Genomic DNA, 20,878 nt, shown 5'->3' on the forward strand with positions numbered 1-20,878 from the left:
ACATTTGGGTGTGACATTCTCCCCCACCTATTCTTGTGATGCCCTCTTTGCGAGCCTTCTTGAAGTCATGTTGAAGGTCCTTGGATCGCCACATGTACATCCTGTATAGCTGACTCTCTTAGTCCTTCACATTTTTCCACAGGTTGGATTTGTGTCACCTTCTAGAGCCTCAACTACTTTGGACCCTAGGTTGCCTTCCTCATCGTTTGCTAGTGCATTAAGGACTTAGGATTTCCCCTACTATCTTGGCGCCTTCTCTGGCTGCTCCTTTGGCAAGACATCCAAAGGTACATCAAAGACTTCCATTATCCCTGTTGGCAAACCTTCAACTTGTGCCTCTAACTTACCCTTAAGAATTAGATGGTCATCCCCATCCCTTGGTATATATTCCAAGACTTGCAACTCCTTGCCCTTGGAGTTGTCTCCCTCTTGTCCATGCTCCCATAGCACCTGTGTAGCCTCCACTTGATCAACACCCTCACCATTAGCCACCCCTTTACATTTTACTACGAGCATTGAGGCCATTTTAGGGCAATGCTTTGCCCAATGAAGTGCTATGCAAGCAAAACAAACATTTTTAATTCTTCTCTACTCCTTGCTAACCCTTGTCTTGCTCCACCCATTGTCCATTACCCCTTGACCACCTATTTGCCTCTCTTGTTGCTCTAGCCCTGACACATTGAATTCTTCTATAAAGCAACTGTGGTTGGTGGTGGATGTCTCTGCCAAGGTATGCCCACAATCCTCATGTAGGTCTCCAACTTGAGCTAGCGTCCCTTTGATCTCCCTCTTGAGCTCTCCATACACCTCTACTTTGTCCATCAAGGATTCCTCTAGCCGAGACACCATGCCTCTTCTCGCAACTTAGATGGTTCCACCAAGCTAGATATCTTTTTGGACTTCCCCCATGGTTTGGATGCTCGATTACACCGCTCATCCATTCCTTGGCTTCCCCATGATGACTCCACGCTTTCCATACAAACCATGCCTCCTCTTAACCTCAATCATTGTCTTGGAATTGAACATGCTCTAATACCACTTGTCACGGAAATGCCTTGCCCAAGTCACTCATGCGGCCTTAGCACTCCTTGTGCTAAGTTTGTCTAAAATTCATGTAATGCTTAGCTAAAGAGCAAAGAATGCTGGATAGAAAGTAAAAGGGGAAACTTTACTATTGCAAGAGAACTTGTAACAAGAAGACTTGGAGGGGTTTTGGGAGAAGTTGAGAGATATAGGGAGTTCATTCTTACATAAATCCATAATACTCTAGAGAGTTCTAGAGTATCCTAAAATACTCTAGAGAGTACTCTAGAAAACTCTGGGCCTATCTAAAACCTTCTAGAATCTTTCAAAATCTTATGAAACATTCTATTACCTTCTAGAATCTTCCAATGTCATGTGACTAGGAATGGCTCTGGAGAACTTCTTCGCCTCTGCTCGACATGTCACGCCAACGGGTTTAGTCAAACCTCTTGTTCAAACATTTGGACATGACTTTTGGCTATCAATCAAGAAGTTTTTAGTTCAAGTTTTGAATATGTGATATATTTGTGATTAATCTAAATGTCCAAAAAAAAAAAAAGAACATTTTACTTTTTCAAGTTAACAATCCAAATTTTTTGATTGATATTGAAAGCTCGGAACCAACATATCACTGCATTTTTGCATTGTGGGGTAGCGAGGGCAGGAACTTTAGTGCCAGATCCACTAGCCCTTCTCCTCTCCAAACAGTAAAGGTGGTTGGCAGAGTATAACTACTGCTACTGTAGCAGCAACCAATTTAGAAAAGGTAGAGAATGATTAGCAGAAGAGAACTTGACTAGAATATTTTTACTTAAATTTAATCATTAAATTTTATTTTAAAATAAATATAATAATTTATTTATTATTTAATTATTATATTATAATTCAAATCTCATAATGATAATTTTGAATCATAATATTCACTTTTTTTTTTAAGCAAAGCAATTCCACTGCCCTTTGATAATCAAATTCTCCATGCAAGAGAGAGAGATGGAGATTTGCCAGCAAAGAGTGCGAACAATTATAAGAAGGGCAAAAAGAGCAAAAGTTAGGTTTCGTTTGGGACGGCTTTCTTGTTGCTTCTTAAAGCAGTTTTCTAGTACAAAAATTTTAATTATTGAATTAGAAAGCTGCTTTAAGAAGCAACAAGAAAGCCGCTCCAAACAAAGCCTTAATTCCGCTTCCTCCACCAATTGCTGCTTATTACTGCACCACAATTGTTACCTCGCAAGAGAGATATTATTTTGTGCGAAATATGGACATAGAGAATCATTCGGATTTATGACTGTAAACAGTAAAAACACAATTATTATTCACCAATGTACTTTTATTGTTCATAGTCACAAAATCAAATGATTCTTTGTGTTTGAACTCCGCACATAATAATCTCTACTCTCGCAACACATCATCTCCATCTTCCATCAAACAACATTTCCAACTACTGTCATTATTGAATATAATTATATTCACTTTTATATCTCCGACCACTATTATTGTTAAACTTTATATTACATTCACTTTTATAATGCTCCATATTTTTTAGCAAATCAAACAAGTCCTAAATTAATACATAACAACATCTATCAAATAAAAACCTTATTTCTTATTCTATGATATTCTAATTTTATAGGATTATTTGCTAATAAAAGATTTTATTTATTGTAACCAATTAAAAGGTTATATTTCGAATTTAATATTTTCATATATTTTTTGATAATATTTTTGCAAAAAAATAGAAAATAACATTAAAAAAGGATTTCCTAAAATTATTGAAATCAGTGAAGAATGAAGGAAATAAAAACTAAAATTAAAAATCTTTGTAAACACATGCACTAACATACAACATGAAATCAGAGTCTTTACACCCAACAAAAGCACACCAAAAAAAGGAAAATATACACTCAGAAGTAAAGAACCGTTGCCAAGAAAACATAAGACACAGAATGGTTATCCTAAGCTTTTCTGCTAAAAGTAAGTTGTTAGATATCTTCCTAGTATCTGCTTAAATCTTTCGTTTGGGACAACTTTACTTCCCCTTTCAAAAGTAGTTTTGTACTAAAAAACTACTTTAAAAAGCAATAAAAAAGCTATCCCAAACAAAACCTAAGTATCTGAATCACTTCTAAAGCTGTAAATCAAAGCAAAAGCTATATACAAGCCAGCACAATCCTTCCTATATTGCCTTCACAGAAAGTATCATACAGATGAAGCAGACTTCAGACGACGGCGGCGAATCGAAGTTGAAAGCCGCCTCACTAATCTATCCAAAGCCTCTCTCATCCATTGATGCTCACATCCTTCCATTGCCTCTGCCACAGAGACCTAATGCATCGTCGAAGTACCAAAAACAATAAGACAACATAGACAAATAAAGAAGAATTGCAGGCTGAAATGTTTAGTATCTAAACTTACCCAGCTGCGCTTCCTCACACTCATCTCAGGCCATTGGAGAAGCTCATCTGTTACATTCAGTGGAAACATTACTCCCTCATTTACAACTTGTAAGCTGGTTCTGTATTTCCATGTGCCCAATCTTCTCTGAAATTCACTTTTCAAAGATAAATAGATGAAATATTACTAGGAAAGATGAATAAAGACTTGAAGCACACCTCTACATTTCCTTGAACGCCAGCTTCCTCTAAAGCTTCTCTAGAAGCTGCTTGTTTTATTGTCTCATCGCTTTCCCAACCACCCTGTCAATTGCATATAAAACTTGATGAGCAAACAGTGGTAGAACTATATTTATCCTGAATTTAATCAGATAAAACGTTAATATACAAGATTATAAGAGAATTTTAAAATACAAGTTTTTATATTATACATTGTTACATATAATTTTTATTCCAAATAATAATAATAATAAAAGAATAACCTCTAACCTCTCTCTGATTTCACCACTATGATCAAGCAATAAAACAATATCATTTCATCACATCTCACTTCTCACATTTCCACAAAGTCATCCCATGAACCTAAAAATCTGTGTTTTGAAATTAAAAATCCAAGCTTTTCAATATTTTAAAATTTCAAGTTAATTATTCAGTTTACAGTACTGTTTGGCTTCTAGTAGGAAGGACAAAATCCTGCAAATCATTAAATTTTACCAAGTCCTGATAAATTGTTTTGCTAACTGTTTCAAGATTTGAGATTTACGAGTGAAAGATATCCTTAAATCCATCAAATATTGTGAGTGAAGTGATTTAATAAATTCTAAAATTAACAAACAATGATGATGAACCAGAATTCATGAATAAAGTAAGATTAAAATCCTCAAAACTTTGTTAGGCAAGATTAAAACTAAGTCTTGCTTAAATAAATACTTACCAAAATAGAATACAAAAGAGACCCTAAGGCAAATTGCCAAAGTTATAAAATAACATGTAACATAGAAAAAACACCACCCAGGATGAAGAAGATCATCCATCTCAAGGCAATAGAATGTTGAAAGGTAGTAACAGTTGTTGAAAATTAAAGCAAGATTGCGTCACACAATTGCAGCAACAATAGTATGTAAATACATATATAATAACTCGGATAAAGAAAACAGATATTGTCTGCAACAAACATATATCGATTGGATTGATGGAAAGTGGGGGATACGAAAGGAAATCCCAACACTGTATTGGTTCACTTTGAATTTAGTCTTATTAAAGTTTTTTTTTTATTATTTTTAAATTTCATTTCAATCCAATAGAATCCAAACACAAAGAGGGAAACCATAGAATTAGCACATAAAAATTCATTATTTTTTTCTGTCAGAAACAAACGACGACTTGCTATGTAAAATATTTATATGAAAATTGTGTACCTTGGGAAACATCATTCCATGTCCCTTCTGAGAACTGATGACAAGAACCTCCAATGAATTAAGCAAATCACTACTTGAACAGTTCACGTTGAACTTATAAGGAATGCATCTGGAAACCAAATAAAACAAATCAAAACACTACCATTGCTAAAAGCAAATCATCAAAAAAACACATCCCATACTAAATTAACCGCTGCAAATCCCCATTTGTTCATCTCAGAACACAAAAAACAAATAAAAGGGCGAAACCATCATTATAAAAACGAAATATCTTTCTCGGAAAGCCCATCAAAATCGACAACGAGCCCAAAGATATTGCCATAAACCAACCCGGCAACGAGGCGCCCTCCGGTCCTGGTGTAGCGCTGAAGCTCCCTTCCCTGCCGCGCAGTCAAAGAAGCCATTTTAACCGAATCCTCTCTCCGCTGACGTACCTCTTCCACCAACTTCGCCGTCCTCATATAAGCAAACGAGGATTTGTTCCACGGCAACCGGCCACAGTGACGGGCTTTTATAGAGGAAGGGAAACACAGAGGAGAGACGAAGCCGGGTAGTTTGCGTAGAATCTCTGGGAGTTTTTGGGTGGACCGGGTCGGATCTTCATCTCGGGCCGTCAATGCAGGGAGTTCGCTTGTGGCGCTCTCTTCCCACGACCTGGTACGCGCTCTGATCGTCGCAACGTGCTGGCGGTTGTAACGGTGAGTTTACCGCCTGTGGCGGGAAGTGTGTTGTTCGATCTAAGGTTTAAATTTCGAAATTGAAAAATCAAGATGGAGGCGCTAATAGCTTGCGGTAAGGAATTTTTTTCTTAGACATTTAGCCATTTAGATTAATTAAGATAAAAATCACAATTACAAAATAAATTATTTTTACACAATTATAAATATTGTAAGCATAGTTATTAAATTGCAGTCGTGAAGTTAAAAAAGAAACTCTATAAAAAAATAATAAAAAAAATAAAATGACGGCATTGATAGCTTTCTCACTGGGTACATTTGTCAAAATATATTATAAAATTTATTACATTTTCAAACAATATACGAAGTCTACGTAGTATGCGTATGAAGACCAGCATTAATTATCTTACGTTGATTTTCATTTTTTCAGAGTACTCCACTGATGTTCTCAAATTGCAAAATAAGTCCTTTCTATGGGAGAAAGGTCATAATTTCGAGAAATTATTAGGTGTTGTCATCAGAAGTCATTCAATGGCAAAAAAGAGCACCTCACATCATCATTTTGCTATGAGTCGGTGTTTAAAATGCTGCTATATATCAAATGATTTGATGCATCTTGATTAGCCGTTGAACAGTCAGATGATTGCACGTAATAGTTTTTCTAGAAAATAACATGATTCCTGGTAAATCGAGTTGGGCTGGGCGTCAGCTACATCTTGTCAATTTAGAGGAAAATTATTACGTTTGGCGTCCGGAGGCGAATCTGGATGCACCATGTCACCTGGACCCGGTGCATCCGGGTGGGTCCGGGTGACGTGGCTCGCCCGGAGTCACCTCCGGACAGTTCGGATGCCGGACGTAATAATTTGCCCAATTTAGAACTGCAGGCCGGTTAAGAAAGTTTTCAGGTATATGTTTTTTAATGAGTTGGGTCAATCGGTTCGGGTCAAAAATGGGGTGGATCGTTTTCAGGTCTACCGTCTATAACAAAGTCTTGTCTGACGAGAGAAGGGCTGATTAGCAGAAACGGGTTCAGGTGAAAGAACTGAACATTCAATCTTCTGCGCCGATAATTTTGGTGCTTTCATGCAATGAAAAGGTACACAGTCAGCTGCTGCTTTATTAAGAAATTCGGGGGATAGAATGTCCAGAACCTTACTTCAATTTGAAAAATAACGAACTGATGTAGACTTAGTTTGTGATAAATTTTTTTACTGTTTTTTAAAATAAAAAAAAAAATTTATAAAATTTTTTATTAAAAAGTTGCTTAAGAAATCATTAAAAAAACTATCCCAAATAAAAATTTCGTTTGAAGTAACTTTTGATCACTATTTTTTCACAATTTTCAAGAAATTTTTGTACTAAAAAAATAAAAAAATTAAAAGAAATTTTTGTACTATAAAATTACTTTAGAAAACTATAAGAAAATTATCCTAAATAAATTCCTAAATTTCTTTTGAGACAACTTTTTTACTGCTTTGTAATGCTAATATAGAGAAAATAACTTTTTAAGCTCTTATAAAAAGGAACTTTTTAGTACCATTTTTTTGAAAGAAATAAAAAATTAGTGATCGAATAGAAATTATGATTAAGATTTAGAAGGCAAAATAATAAAAAAATTATCTCAAATGAAGCCTTAAAAAAACATGTAAGCTAAATAAGTAGAGCTGACAATAAGGAAATTTTCTCTTTAGTTTTCTTTATGAATTTCAGATGAAAATTTGTTAGTAATGTTAAGCCCTTGTGAACTCGGGGGGTGTGACTAGGTGTTTTAAAAATTTCTTAATAAAAAACACAATCTTAAATCAAACTAAGATTCTCCACAAGAAAATCAAAGTGCTGAAATTAAATGCGGAAAAATAGTAAGAAAGAACACACAAGAATTTCTAGTGCAATACTCGAAAGAGAGGCTCCGGGGAGTGGACGTAGGTCAAGTTGACCGAACCACTATAAATTATTGTGTATTCTTTCTTTCTGTTTTTTGCATTTAATTTCTGCACTTTGATTTTCTTGTGGTGAATCTTAGTTTGATTTAAGATTGTGTTTTTGATTAAAAAAATTTTAAAACATTAATTCACCCCCTCTTGATTAGTCTTAGGATAGTTCAAAAGGTCATAACATCCCTAACTAACTTTCAAGTGGTATCAGAGCACTTTCACCAGAGCCCACTCGCAAAGTGCACATTATAAGTGATATAGGACTATTAAAGGAATATATAAAGTATTTATTAACAAAAATATAATCAAAGCTTAGGTTTCATTTGAGATAATTTTTAACTTTTCTTTACTACTTCTAAGAAAATTTTGTTCTAGAAAACTGCTTTAGAAAAGAGTAGGAAAAATGTCCCAAATGAAGCTTTAGTCCATATGAATACCCTAATTGTTAAATTTATTTTAAGATGAATGAAAAACGAAAAATTGATTCAAAATTAATATTATAGTTATTTAAAAGTATTCAAATGTAGATGTCTAGGTTGTGTTGTTTGTCACAATGTATATTTTTAGGAGGTAATTTGATTGCAAGTATTTAAAATTCTATTACATTTTAAATTTATATAAACATCATTGCAAAGTAAACTTACTATAGAGCTATGTTGGGGCTTTTTGATTATAAGTAAAATGGGTGTTGATACACCATCGAAAATTGCTTTGATCGAGCACGAATCTCGAGGCATATTCAAGTTAAAAACTTTCAAAATTAAATTCGGGATCATCTGAATTCCAATTTCAACAAACTTATGGTCAAACTAAATGTCTCAAAGATAAGAACCTAACGACACCAAATTTGGTCCAACCCGAGCCCAAATAAGTCCAAATCGAGGGCTCGAACCTCATTTTGAAGGATCAAAGCATTATTTGGATGACAAAATGATATAAAAAAATGGCATGCTTATAATCAAATTGAGTGGCTCGGCAAGAAGAATCCAACAAGCCCAAGATTGATGAATTCCGACATCATTAAGGCACTGAAACAATTGAAAAACCTTATATGATCGGGGGAATCAATACGAGCCATCCAATGGAGCACTCCGAACCTGCCCCAAATCTTCTCTATATTTACGGTGTGTGCCACTCATGAAAATCTATAAATAGACCTCCACTCTCTACATGAAGGGGACCTTTAGCTAGAGATTGGAGAGGGCTCTCGAGCTTCAAGAGCTCTAGTACCACTGCCCGGCCGCCGATCGTCGTCCAACCACCGCCCGACCGCCAATCACTGCCGGACTTCCACTTGGTTGCCGACCACCGCCTGACTTCAACCTGATCATTGTCGGACCACTGCCAGTCCACCGACCGTTTGTCAGAATTCCAGCCGGTCGCCGACCAGAACCGGACTTTAGCACAATCGTCTCTAGGCCTCCACCCGGCGGCCGACCACCATCACCAAACTACGGTCCTTCCAACCTTCATCATCAGCCAAGTATGGTCCTTCTGACCTTCTCTACCGAGTACAATCCTTCTGACCTCCTCCGCTGACTAAAGTCTTTCCGATCTCCTCTGTCAACTACGATCCTTTCGACCTCCTCCGCCTACTACGGTCCTTCTAACCTCTTTCGTCGACTACGGTTCTTCCGACCTCCTCCGTCGACTACGGCCCTTCCAACCTTCGTCGCCCGCCAACTATGGTTCTTCCAACCTCCTCCACCGAGTACGGTCCTTCCAACCTCCTCTGCTTACTACGGTCCTTCCCGACCTACATTGTCCGCCGACTACGGTCCTTCCAACCTTCGTTGCCCACCAACTATGGTCCCGCCAACCAAACAAACAAATCAATGTTTGTTCTTCCAATTTCCACTATGTAATGCACTCTATATGATGTATATTTGCTACATCAAACCAAAATCTTTCCCCCAAAGAAGAGCCTAATTTGTAATTGATTGCAAACGCTAGTGAATTCAATCAAATTGAGCCAGGCCCCGTGGGTTTTCCCCCTTTTCAAGGGTTTCCAAGTAAAAACTTTGGTATCTCTTATGAACGCTACACCCTCTATTTTATCTGATTGCGTGTTGGACCTACGTGCAAAGCTAAGCTGTTAAACAATATATTTATCTATTGCCGCGTATATTCAAGGACGCAACAGGTGTAAATTATCTCAAATGCACGAGTTTAAAGGTATTTGTGTTTGGTTTTAATGTAAAAAAAAAATAGAGTAGAACTTTAAAACATTTAGAATTCATCATCTAGTTTAATTTTGATATATTTGAAAATCTACAGACTTTGTTCAGTTTTAGATCGTTAAATGACAAAAGATTACAATATCATTAAAAAAAAAACCAGAAGAAAGACACAGAACAAATTTAAAAGCCAAGCACAGAAAATTACAATAGAAAGACAAACTTGCAAACTAGGGAATAAGAAAAACCTCTGGGCGATCATAAGGATGTGAACTGAATGGTTGGCTTCACTGATCATTGTCCATTTGAAAAAAAAAAAAAAGGAAAACTCACAAACCAGTGCCAAATTTCATGGCAAAATATCTGTAAATGAATCCTTAATAAATTGATAGATTTCCCATTTGGAGAGTTTAATACGCATAGCCAAACTTTACAGCATTGATTAGAGCAGAAGGGCTACCCCAATTTCCATTAAATTTGTGATTTTTTTCCTCTCTCCTTAAGGGATAGATGATGCAGTATATCATTAAGAAGCAAAATTTCCTTTCTCCTTTATTAAATTGATAAGAACCACAATAAAATTTTTCAGCAATTGCGTAATAATCTCTATGCAATACAGAATCACATGGTGAAAATAACTACTGGATCAAAAAGTGTAGAGAACTAATTTCTCAAATTGGAGATCTCATGCTTATACGCCTGCTACCTTACCAACAAATTTTACTCAATCAAAGACTATATTACAAGTTCTTGGTGTGATGTGCTTTATGATTTTTCTCTTTATTTTGAGTTTTTCCACATCAAGTCATGATTTTCCTGCAATTCCATTTTATTGAGTTGATTTTTTTTTTGAACGGGGTATATATCCACCCGTTGCCACCTCCGAAGAGGCGCTTGACAGCAAGACTAATCATCGGCTGATCTAGAAGAGACATCCACCACCTCCTGGCCCGCACTTTATAAGCCCCACATAAGAGGCGCTACAGCTCGAGGAGAATCGAAAGCGGGTTAGGGGTGCCCAACCACACTCACCCACCAACCAAACTAAACATCGGTGGGTAAGTTGAATTTCAATATGTCGCTTTTGTTGATAGATTCAATTTAAAATAACAAATCCAACAAAATTTTTTAATGGTTAAGGCCTGTTTCAATTTTGATTGGAAAAAGTTGAAAAAAAAAATAGATATCTTGATTAAAACTTAATTATAAAAATTTTAAAATTGAAATTAGTTTTAAAATGAGTTTAACATATAGATGTTTTTTTTAATTTTTATATTACAATTGTCTTGGAATAATTTTAAAATTCATTCTGGTTAAATAAATTAAAAAAAAAGGTTAAAATATTATATCCCAATTTTGATAACAATGACCTCAAAAAGTTTACATATGATATTTCTAAATGACAATTTTTTTTTTTTTGCAATTAAATTTTAAAAATTTAAGATTATTTTTTAATTATTTTTAATTAGAGCAAGTTTATAGCGAAAATAACTAAAATTAGAGTAATACAAATATAATTTAAATAGGAGAAAATACATGATTTAAAATAACGTTTTCTTAGAAAACGAAAATCAATTTTACACTTAAATAAAATTTACGCTTTCTAAAGAAAATGAAAATTTAAATTACGTCTTTTATTAAAAAAAATATAAAAACTGATTATGTTTTAAAAAATAAAATAAAATAAATTTTACTTTTTCTCAGTTTTTTTATTTATACTGTTTTGCTTATTTTTTAATTATAACTTTTAAGTATCTTTTTGAAATTAAATTTTAAATTTTTTTAAATATTTAAGAAATTTATTAGAATGTTGTAAGAATAAAATTTAATTATAAGATATAATTATTTATATTTAATATATTTAGAAAAATTAAGTTAAAATTTTATAAATAATACTTTTATTTTTTTAAATTATTGTTTAATTAAATTTATTCTTTATTCATTAATTTTTAATTAAATATAAAAATCTAATAATCAAAATATATTCAATAAATAGGTAACATTAAATTTATCTAAATTTACTAAAAAGTTGTAATTAAAAAAAAAAAAGCAAAACACTGAAACAGTGTAAAAAAAACTAAAAAAGAGAAAAAGTAAATTTAATTTTATTTAATTTTTTTAAAAATTTAATATATTTTTAAGAAAAAACGTTATTTAAATTTTTATGTTTTTTAGAAAACGTACAAGAGTTCTACCCTTTTCAGAAAATGTAATCTTGAGTTCAATTTTGCAGAAACTTTTATTTTAAATCGTGTATTTGCTCCTATTTAAATTATGTTCTTATTACGTTTTTTTTACTTCCTTTTTTATAGACCTGTTCATATAAAAAATTTTGTCCATATTATTTATTTATAACACCCAAAATTTTAATATTTCTTGCATAACACCTATAAATAACTTTAATATCAAATATATAACTTATATATTTCATTTATATCACTCATATCATTTTATAAATTTTAATATTTCATTAATGACACCCATATTTTATTTACAGGGGGTGGATATGAAATATTAAAATTTTGATGGTTAGAAATGTAAATAACCTGACATAAAGTGGTATATATATGTAAATTTCTCAATATATAATAAAATAAAATTAGATTTGTTTCGGACTAAAATATACACGATGATAGAGTTATAATATTGCGTCATAGCATTGTACGGATATCCAGCTCACATACAGAGAACACAAGATTTTGTTTACGTGAAAAGCCATAGAAAGTGAAAAAACCACGGGGCCTTGCCTAGTTGAAATAATTCCACTAGTGTTTGGATAGATTACAGTGCGCTGACTCGCCCTTGAGGGCGATCAGATTACAAGTGCCAACCATATGGTTAAAGTCGGGGTGGGTAGATGGAAGTCATGCGTCACTTGGTGGTCCAGCCGGAGTCCGATGTCACTTGGAAGTTCAGGCGTCTGTTGGTACTCTGGTGGTGGTTCAAAAGTTGCCTAGCATCACACAGTGGTCCGGTGAAACTCCAACGTCAAGTGGGTATGGCGGAAATCCAAGCCTCAAGTGGTGGTCTGGTGGAAATCCGGGAATCAAGTGGTGGCACGGCAGAACTCTGATGTTAGGTGGTGGTCCGACGGAACTCTGAGCCTCAAGTGGTGGTCCGGCGGAACTCCGACGTCATGTGGTGGTCTGGCAGAAATTCGGGCCTCAAGCGGTGGTCCGGCGGAACTCTAGGCCTCAAGTGGTGGTCCAACGGAACTCCGAGCCTCAGGTGGTGGTCTGACTGAACTCCGGCTTCAGGTGATGGTCCGACAGAACTTCGAGCCTCAAGTGGTGGTCCGGTCGAACTCTGGCGTTAGGTGGTGGTTGAGCCAAACTCTGGGCCTCAAGTGGTGGTTCGGTGAAACTTTGAACCTCAAGTGGTGGTCTAACGGAACTCCGGGCCTCAGATGGTGGTCCGACGGAACTTCGACATCAGGTGATGGTCTGGCGGAACTCCTGGCCTCAGGTTGTGGTCCGGCGGAACTTTGGTGTCAAGTGGTGGTCCTGCAGAACTCCAGGCGGTGGTCGAGGAGGAGCTAGGGGCAAAAGCAATCTCCGATCTCTCTCTTGCATAGGCTTCGGGGGTTCCTTTTTGTCACGACCCAACCTGACCGGGACGGATCCCGCTCGCATCGGGCCGCGACACAACTGTTGAAAATCCATGATCTAGCTTTGGAATTTACTTAAGAACTTTCTTCCAAATATTAAATAGACAGAAAAACACAGAGTTACTATAAACATCCAAATACATAACAGTTCATCTATCTTTTCTTTCATCAAAATAATTATATACAATACAATTCATGGCTTCAGACAGAAATAACATAACAGAACAGAAAAACCATGACTGTACAAAAATCAAAAGTACAAAATACCTAATCTCAGATCAGACACAGAACTTCTAGTCCAAAACCTCATTCCCTTTCCCAGAACCTGAAAACCACGTAGAAAATAAGGATGAGCTAACACAGCTCAGCATGACATCACTAAGCAATCTAAATCATCAGAAATTCACATCAGAAAATAGCCGTACAGAAATCGTAGAACAGACAGAACAGATACTTGATCAACAGAAATCAAACAACTGATATAGAAAATGGAAGTCATTTCAAATCATAGTTCAGAACAGATATCATAAAGCTTTTATGTCACAGAGCAGACAGAATCGTACGGAATAACCAGAATCGTACATAAATAAAAAATCAGATAAAATCACATTCATATTAGATAATTCATATCAGATTCCCTGACCCTAACAGAATCTCAACGGATTCTGACCCCTTATGCCTCCCTTCCCAGACACTAACAGAATATTAACGAATTATGACCCCTTATGCCTCCCTTTGTGCTTATAGCACCAGAACAGAACAGAACAGATATTCGGAATTTCGAAACAGAACTTGTTTTCATATTTTAGAGCTCATTTCAGATTTTCCTGACACAGACAGAATCTCAAAGGATCCTGGCCCCTTATAACTCCCTTCTGATAGCATACAAACACTTCAATTCATTCAATGAATCAATTCAGAAAAATCTGAATTCGTACGAAAAATCAGCGGCATAACGGCAGTATACGGAATTTACACAAAATTCACAGATTCAAAAATTTACCAAATTACCACAGAATATCCACAACAACATTATAAGACTTTTAATGTACTGAAGTAACATTTTTCAACATCCTGATAATTTGTAATTTAATTAAAACGCCGCAGAATTCAAAATATCCGGTAAAAATTTTCCAGAAAATACTCAAAACGTGCATAATTATCATCTCAAAAACATACCAAAAATTACGCGGTAAAACCTTTGTCAGAAGAAAATAATACCAGAAATTCACTAACGGAAACAAAATCCGGAACAGAAAAATCGTCAAAATCCACATTTCTGAAAATTGAGAAAGGCGGAATGTGCCTTACTTCGAGTCGATCAACTTTTCGAACTACGGCGACGGACGAAAACGAGTCGAAGTCGCCCAAAAATCTACTTTTCTTCTTCTTTCCACGGTTTTCTCTCTCCTCGGCTTGTGTTCCCTTCAAAATCGGCACTATTCAGATATTTATTAAGCAGGATCGTCCCGAACGATGTCCCAATTCGTCCCGGAACGATCTTCTCTGGACTCAATAGTCGAGATGAAAATAAATTCCAATTTCTTCGTACCTGGACGAAACTCTCTGTCTGGGTTCGTCCCGACCCTTCCAGGTTCGTACAGACGAATATGCATATTTTCTCTATTCGTACTGGCAGTTCGTACGTACTAACCATACAGATTTTCAACATTTCTTCAGTTCGTACAGACGGTTCGTCCCGTACTAACAGCGCAATTTTTTTTTTTCAAACATAAGGGTTTCACACTTTTCAACAGCAAGGATGAGTCTATTTATATATTTCATAAAGTGGCATGACTCGTAAATATGGAGAATTTCAAGGGTAAATAGGGAGTGGTTTGGATGGACGACCAATATTGAATCCCTTGCTCTTGGGCTCGTTGGATTCGTCTCTTCGAGCCGCTCGATTCAATTATAAGAATATTATGTTTGGAAACCGTTTGATAATCCAAATTGTGATTTGAACCTTTCAACAGCGTTTCAGGTCCTTGATTTGGATCCATTGGGGCTCGGATTGAGTCAAATTTGTTGTCTTTGGGTTCATATTTCCTAGACATTCAGTTTGACTATAAGTTTGCTAAAATCGGAGTTCGGATGATCCCAATTTTAATTTTGAAAGTTTCGAACTATTTTGCCTCGAGATTTGTGCCAAATCAAGATAATTTTTTGATGATGTATCAATATTCATGCATAAAAGTAAATAAATATCAAAATTCCCAAAAAAAATTATAAAAAACTTTTTTTAACATTTATCAATTTTAAAGATAATTTTGATAAAAATTAAGTAAAAAATTTCAATCTATTTATTATTATTATTATCATTTTATATAAAAAAAAATATCAGTTATCCCGCGCCTCAACGCAAAGCACTGCTACAGTAAAGCGCAGGTTACTGTAGACAGAGAGAGACCGAACGCATCTCTCTATCAGGTGACCTGATGCAATAATTTGCCCTTGCCGATGGGCTATGGGTGATGGCCGATGGGCGATGGGCGATGGGCGAGTTAGTTTGCTACCCGCCAACAAATTACCGCTACATAAACCAGAAAGATCAGACCACTCTTACAAAAAAAGGCCGATTCAAGGCTTCCAGCGTCACCCGACAACTGCACGTCTGGGCGCAATGGGCTATGCGGGTCCCACAATCTCCCGCTCACCGCTCACCTTACTGTTCTCTGGGTGGTGACCGCACTCCCATCTCCTTTCTCAAACGATTTCCTAAACCCTACAGATGAATACGCCGCCTCCGGCGGCGGAGCGCCGCCGCTCACAACGCGCGTCCGCTTTGAAAACTCGTACATACGATGAGTCAGCCCTAGACGGTCTCTTTGAGGACCATCTCGAAAGCTCCCGGAAGCGCAACAGGACCTTGGAGGAGCGGCAAAAGGAGACTAAAACGGAGGCCATGATCGCCCTCTCCCTAGGGTTCCCTATCGACGCTCTCCTAGACTCCGAACTCGCCGCCGGCGTCCTATCCTCACCCGGCGAGCAGAACGACTACGTCGTTGTTCGCAACCACATCCTTGCTCGCTGGCGCGCCAACGTCCGCTCCTGGCTCTTCAAGTCCCAGATTCGTGAAACCGTCCACAGCGACTACGATCACCTCATCTCTGCCGCGTACGACTTCCTCTCTGAGCAGGGTTACATCAATTTCGGTGTCTCGCATGCCGTACACTCCCATTTCCCAGACGTGCATGAGTGCGGATCAGTCATCATCGTCGGCGCTGGTCTCGCTGGCCTTGCCGCGGCACGACAGTTACTTGGTTTTGGATTCAAGGTGTTGGTTCTAGAAGGCAGGGATCGTCCGGGCGGAAGGGTTTACACTTCGAAAATCGGGAAGACTGGGAATTTTGCCGTCGTTGATCTCGGCGGCAGCGTCATAACCGGAATCCACGCGAATCCGCTTGGGGTCTTGGCGAGGCAGTTGGGAATTCCGCTTCACAAGATTAGGGATAGTTGCCCTTTATATTGGCCAAATGGTAGAGTTGTTGATGAGAAATTGGATACTGGGGTGAATTCTGTATTCAATAAGCTACTTGAGAAGGCCACAGAGGCGAGGAAAGCACTTGGAGAGTCTGGTGAAGGAATTTCACTTGGTTCAGCCATTGAGAAGCTCCGGAAGCTTTATAGTGTTGCGAGGAGTGAAGATGAAAGAGAGCTGCTTGATTGGCATCTCGCAAATTTGGAGTATGCCAATGCTGGCTGCCTTTCAGATCTATCTCTAGCTCATTGGGATCAAGATGATCCCTTCGAGATGGATGGTGACCACTGCTTCCTTGCTGGGGGAAATTGGAGATTGATCAATGCACTGTGTGAGGATGTCCCAATACTCTACAGGAAGACAGTTACAAGGATCCATTATGGAGATTCTGGTGTAGAGATGGTGGTTGCTGGAGGTCAGGTTTTTCGGGCAGATATGGTGCTTTGCACTGTGCCTCTTGGTGTCCTCAAGAATGAAAGCATCAAATTTGATCCTGAACTACCATCTCAGAAACTTAGTGCTATAAAAAGATTGGGTTTTGGGTTGCTTAACAAAGTTGCAATGCTGTTTCCATATGTCTTTTGGGGGGAGGAACTTGACACATTTGGTTGTCTGAACAAAGATAGAGAAAAACGAGGTGAATTCTTTCTGTTTTATTGCTATCATACAGTCTCAGGAGGTCCTCTTCTCACTGCATTGGTGGCGGGAAAGGCTGCATTGACTTTTGAGCACACTGATCCAGTTGCTTTGCTTCATAATGTTCTTGGTGTTCTTAGAGGTACCTTTGTAATATTAATTATGATTCTTAATGCCTGTTTACCTTCATTTAATTCCTGTAACCATGTAATGGTGTATCAATTTCACTTGACAAATAAGAGTTGTTGTTTTTTTTAAGTGAAGGTAAATTACAGTCTTTGGTAAATTAGATTGTTTTTTTAAGTGAAGAAAATAGTTTTCTGTTAATTAGAAATCCTTTTCATGCAAAAAAGGAAACCTGTAAGGATATATAGAAGGGAGATTTACATACATACCAGTTTATTTCATGCTATTTACATACCTAATATCTAGAACTTTAATATTACATGCCTACCATCCATAGAATAAATATGGATGAATGAAATGAAATATTAAAGTTTTAGGTATTAGATATGTAAATAGCATGAAATAAAATGGTAAATATTGTGTAAAAAGATTTTTAAAAGACAATTCTTCATCGTCACGAGCTTTTGCAGTTGATGCATTTTCTTAAAGAATTAAAGTAAAATTTGATTTGTTTTAATACATTCATTGGAACATGTTCGTTTGTTGTTGTATTTGTTTATACGCATGTCACTACAGGAAAATTGTCAATTAGCAGCGGCTTTTTCCGGCGTTTAGTATAAAGTTTCCGACGGTTTTGGAATTTACTGCTGGTTTTTCGGCGGTTTATTATTAAACACCGCCAGGTAAACCGCCGGTTAATAGTGGCGGTCAGACAGCCGGTTAAACCGCCGGCAATGCCGGCAGTTATTTGACCACCAGAATTACTGCCGGTAATAGTTGATTTTCCTGTAGTGTGTATGTGCATTTTCATCTACATGCAAAATGTTTACAATATAATTAGGAAAATATAATATAATTCTTGAGATTTGTTATCTATGGTTGTTCATTTACTTCATAATTATCTATTGTATTTAATTGCTAAACTTCAGCTGATGTGAAGTTTAAACTTTAAACCCAGTAAGAATCATATCCAATCCTGAAAGATCATGAATGGAAATGCAGGTATATATAGGCCACGAGGTATTGAGGTGCCTGATCCTATACAAACAATTTGCACAAAATGGGGTTGTGACCCCCTCTGTCATGGATCCTACTCTCACATTAGAGTTGGCTCATCTGGTGGAGACTATGATATTCTTGCTGAAAGTGTAAGTGGGAGCCTCTTCTTTGCAGGAGAAGCAACGAATAGGCATCATCCAGCAACAATGCATGGTGCTTTCTTGAGTGGCCTAAGAGAGGCGTCAAGAATTCTTCATACATGGCAGAGTAGGAAGTCTGATAAAAATGAACCAAAAAAGCCTTTGCAAAAGAGTTTGAGATTTTGTAGTGAGATTCTTACAGATTTGTTTAGAGAACCTGATTTAGCATTCGGAAACTTTTTGTTTATCTCTGATCCTTCCACAGCTGATGACCCAAAAGCAACTGGACTGATGAGTATTGAATTTGGCAAGAATGTGAATGAAGACACAGTACAAAGTCTACAATTATCAGATCTATGCAATCAGCCCTTGCATCTCTATGTCATCTTATCCCGAGAACAGGCACTCCAGGTACAATTAGTTAATGGAGATTTTAGGAGTAAATTGTCTTTGATATGCAATAAGTTTGGTTTGAAATTGATGGGATATAATACAACATGCATGTTATTCAGTTCCTTAATCATTGAAATTTCTAGAGCTCGGAAAAGTCGGAATAAGTTATGTCGATTTATGCGCCTTATAACTAATTAGTAACAACAATTATTTGCTGTATGAATTGCATTTTTTTTCAAACTAATTGCCTTGACATACCATGCTTCCTTGCATGGCTTGTTTTCATTGGTGAAAGGAGTCCTTCGCACTCCTTTTGTTCTTTGGACTAATCACCTATGTATTTGTTCCATAGCCTTCTAGCTCCATAATTTGTGGATGGTTGGAAAAAGAGCACTTATTAAATGCATACTGGTATAACACTTTTTTTTTTTTTCATATTTGTTCATCATAACTGCATATCCATATTTTGTGTTATTAGTTTAAACTTCAATTCCATTTGTTTCACGGTTTTTTAGGCATTTATGCATGCCTGTCTTTCTAGAGCAATAACTATGTACTAGTAACTTCGCATAAAGAACAATTTAATTAACACTATATATAACACTCAACAAGAATGGATGAAGAAGAACCTGAAGCTTACTATATAGTTGGTCTAACCACCATCTTATAGATTTTTCCCTCAAGTTTGGGGGACTTTTCTATCACACAACATGCCCGATGTATTCTTCCATTTCAACCATCCAACTTGAATTCTACTAATAATATCCCCATCTACCTTCTCCATCAAACCTCTCAATAAATGTACGTATAGCTTCCATAGTAGACATATCCAGCATTAATCCAAATTGATTTTGAGAAACATTAGTATCACGCTGCAACCCATGCTCAATAACTCTCTCCCATAGTTTTAAGGTATGACACATTAACTTAATTCCTCTATAATTCAAACAATCCCGTGCATCACCTTTATTCTTAAAAATAGGAATCAACACACTCATTCTTCACTCATCTGACATCTTTTTAGTCTTCAAAATAATATTAAAAAGCTTAGTAAGACAAGAAATTTCTTCATCTTCTAGGCATTTCCATACCTCTATTGGAATATCATCAGGTTCAACAGTTTTTTCATACTTCATTTTCTTTAAAGCATCTCTAACTTCAGTTTTACTAATACGTCGATAAAAACAAAAATCTTTATTTTTATTTAGAGTGCTAAGATCACTAAAGTCAATCACATTCTCATAATCTTCAGTTCTTCACTAAAAAGTTTATAAAAATATCTCATCCATATTTGTTGATATCATTTACTAATAAAAGCACTTTTTGATCTTCATACTTAATACACTTCACTTGAATTAAATCTTTACTACTCTTATCTCTATGTTTTGCTAACTCTTACATATATATTTCATCCTTCTTAGTATGTAATATATTATATAAATCATTAAAAGAAAAAAATCTTTGCATCGCATATTGCTTTCTTAGACTCCTTACTGGCTTTTTTATATCTTTTCCAATTATTTGAATTTTTATATATAAATTAATTTTTATAATAAATCTTTTTTTTTAATCTTTTCTTACACATTTTGATTCAACCACCAACTATTTTTACTACTAAGAGATTTTCTTTTGATACTCCAAAGTCCAAACACATTTTTTATAAGATTTTTAATATCACTAATTACTTTTTCCCAAATAACATTAGCTTTCTCATGTACAGACAAAATCTTAAAATATAGTTTCTTACTCTCAAAAATATTTTTTGTTAATATTTTTTAAATACCCCATCTAATCCTAGAATAATGTTTTACTTTATTTTTAATTTTTTTTCTCATTTATCTTAAAGTTTAAAACTAATAAACGGTGTTGGGCAT

At 36.0% G+C, this 20,878-nt stretch overlaps 2 protein-coding genes across 2 annotated transcripts; one reads left to right on the top strand and one right to left on the bottom strand.

The window, feature by feature from the left end:
• Nucleotides 1-3,219: 3,219 nt before the first annotated feature.
• LOC110107044 (nudix hydrolase 17, mitochondrial-like) lies at nt 3,220-5,411 on the bottom strand. Its single transcript, XM_020837182.2, has 5 exons — nt 5,162-5,411; nt 4,832-4,940; nt 3,633-3,716; nt 3,436-3,561; nt 3,220-3,345 (listed from the first exon to the last, which is right to left on the bottom strand). The coding sequence occupies exons 1-5, from the start codon at nt 5,290-5,292 to the stop codon at nt 3,220-3,222; spliced, it is 576 nt and encodes a 191-aa protein (XP_020692841.1). The 5' UTR covers nt 5,293-5,411.
• A 10,313-nt stretch (nt 5,412-15,724) lies between these two features.
• Nucleotides 15,725-19,345, top strand: LOC110107040 (lysine-specific histone demethylase 1 homolog 2). Its single transcript, XM_020837178.2, has 2 exons — nt 15,725-17,488; nt 18,475-19,345. The coding sequence occupies exons 1-2, from the start codon at nt 15,961-15,963 to the stop codon at nt 19,200-19,202; spliced, it is 2,256 nt and encodes a 751-aa protein (XP_020692837.1). The 5' UTR covers nt 15,725-15,960; the 3' UTR covers nt 19,203-19,345.
• The last annotated feature ends 1,533 nt before the right edge of the window (nt 19,346-20,878 follow it).

Source organism: Dendrobium catenatum, unplaced genomic scaffold (genome assembly GCF_001605985.2).
Source record: "Dendrobium catenatum unplaced genomic scaffold, ASM160598v2 fragScaff_scaffold_716, whole genome shotgun sequence".
Classification (NCBI taxonomy): domain Eukaryota; kingdom Viridiplantae; phylum Streptophyta; class Magnoliopsida; order Asparagales; family Orchidaceae; genus Dendrobium; species Dendrobium catenatum.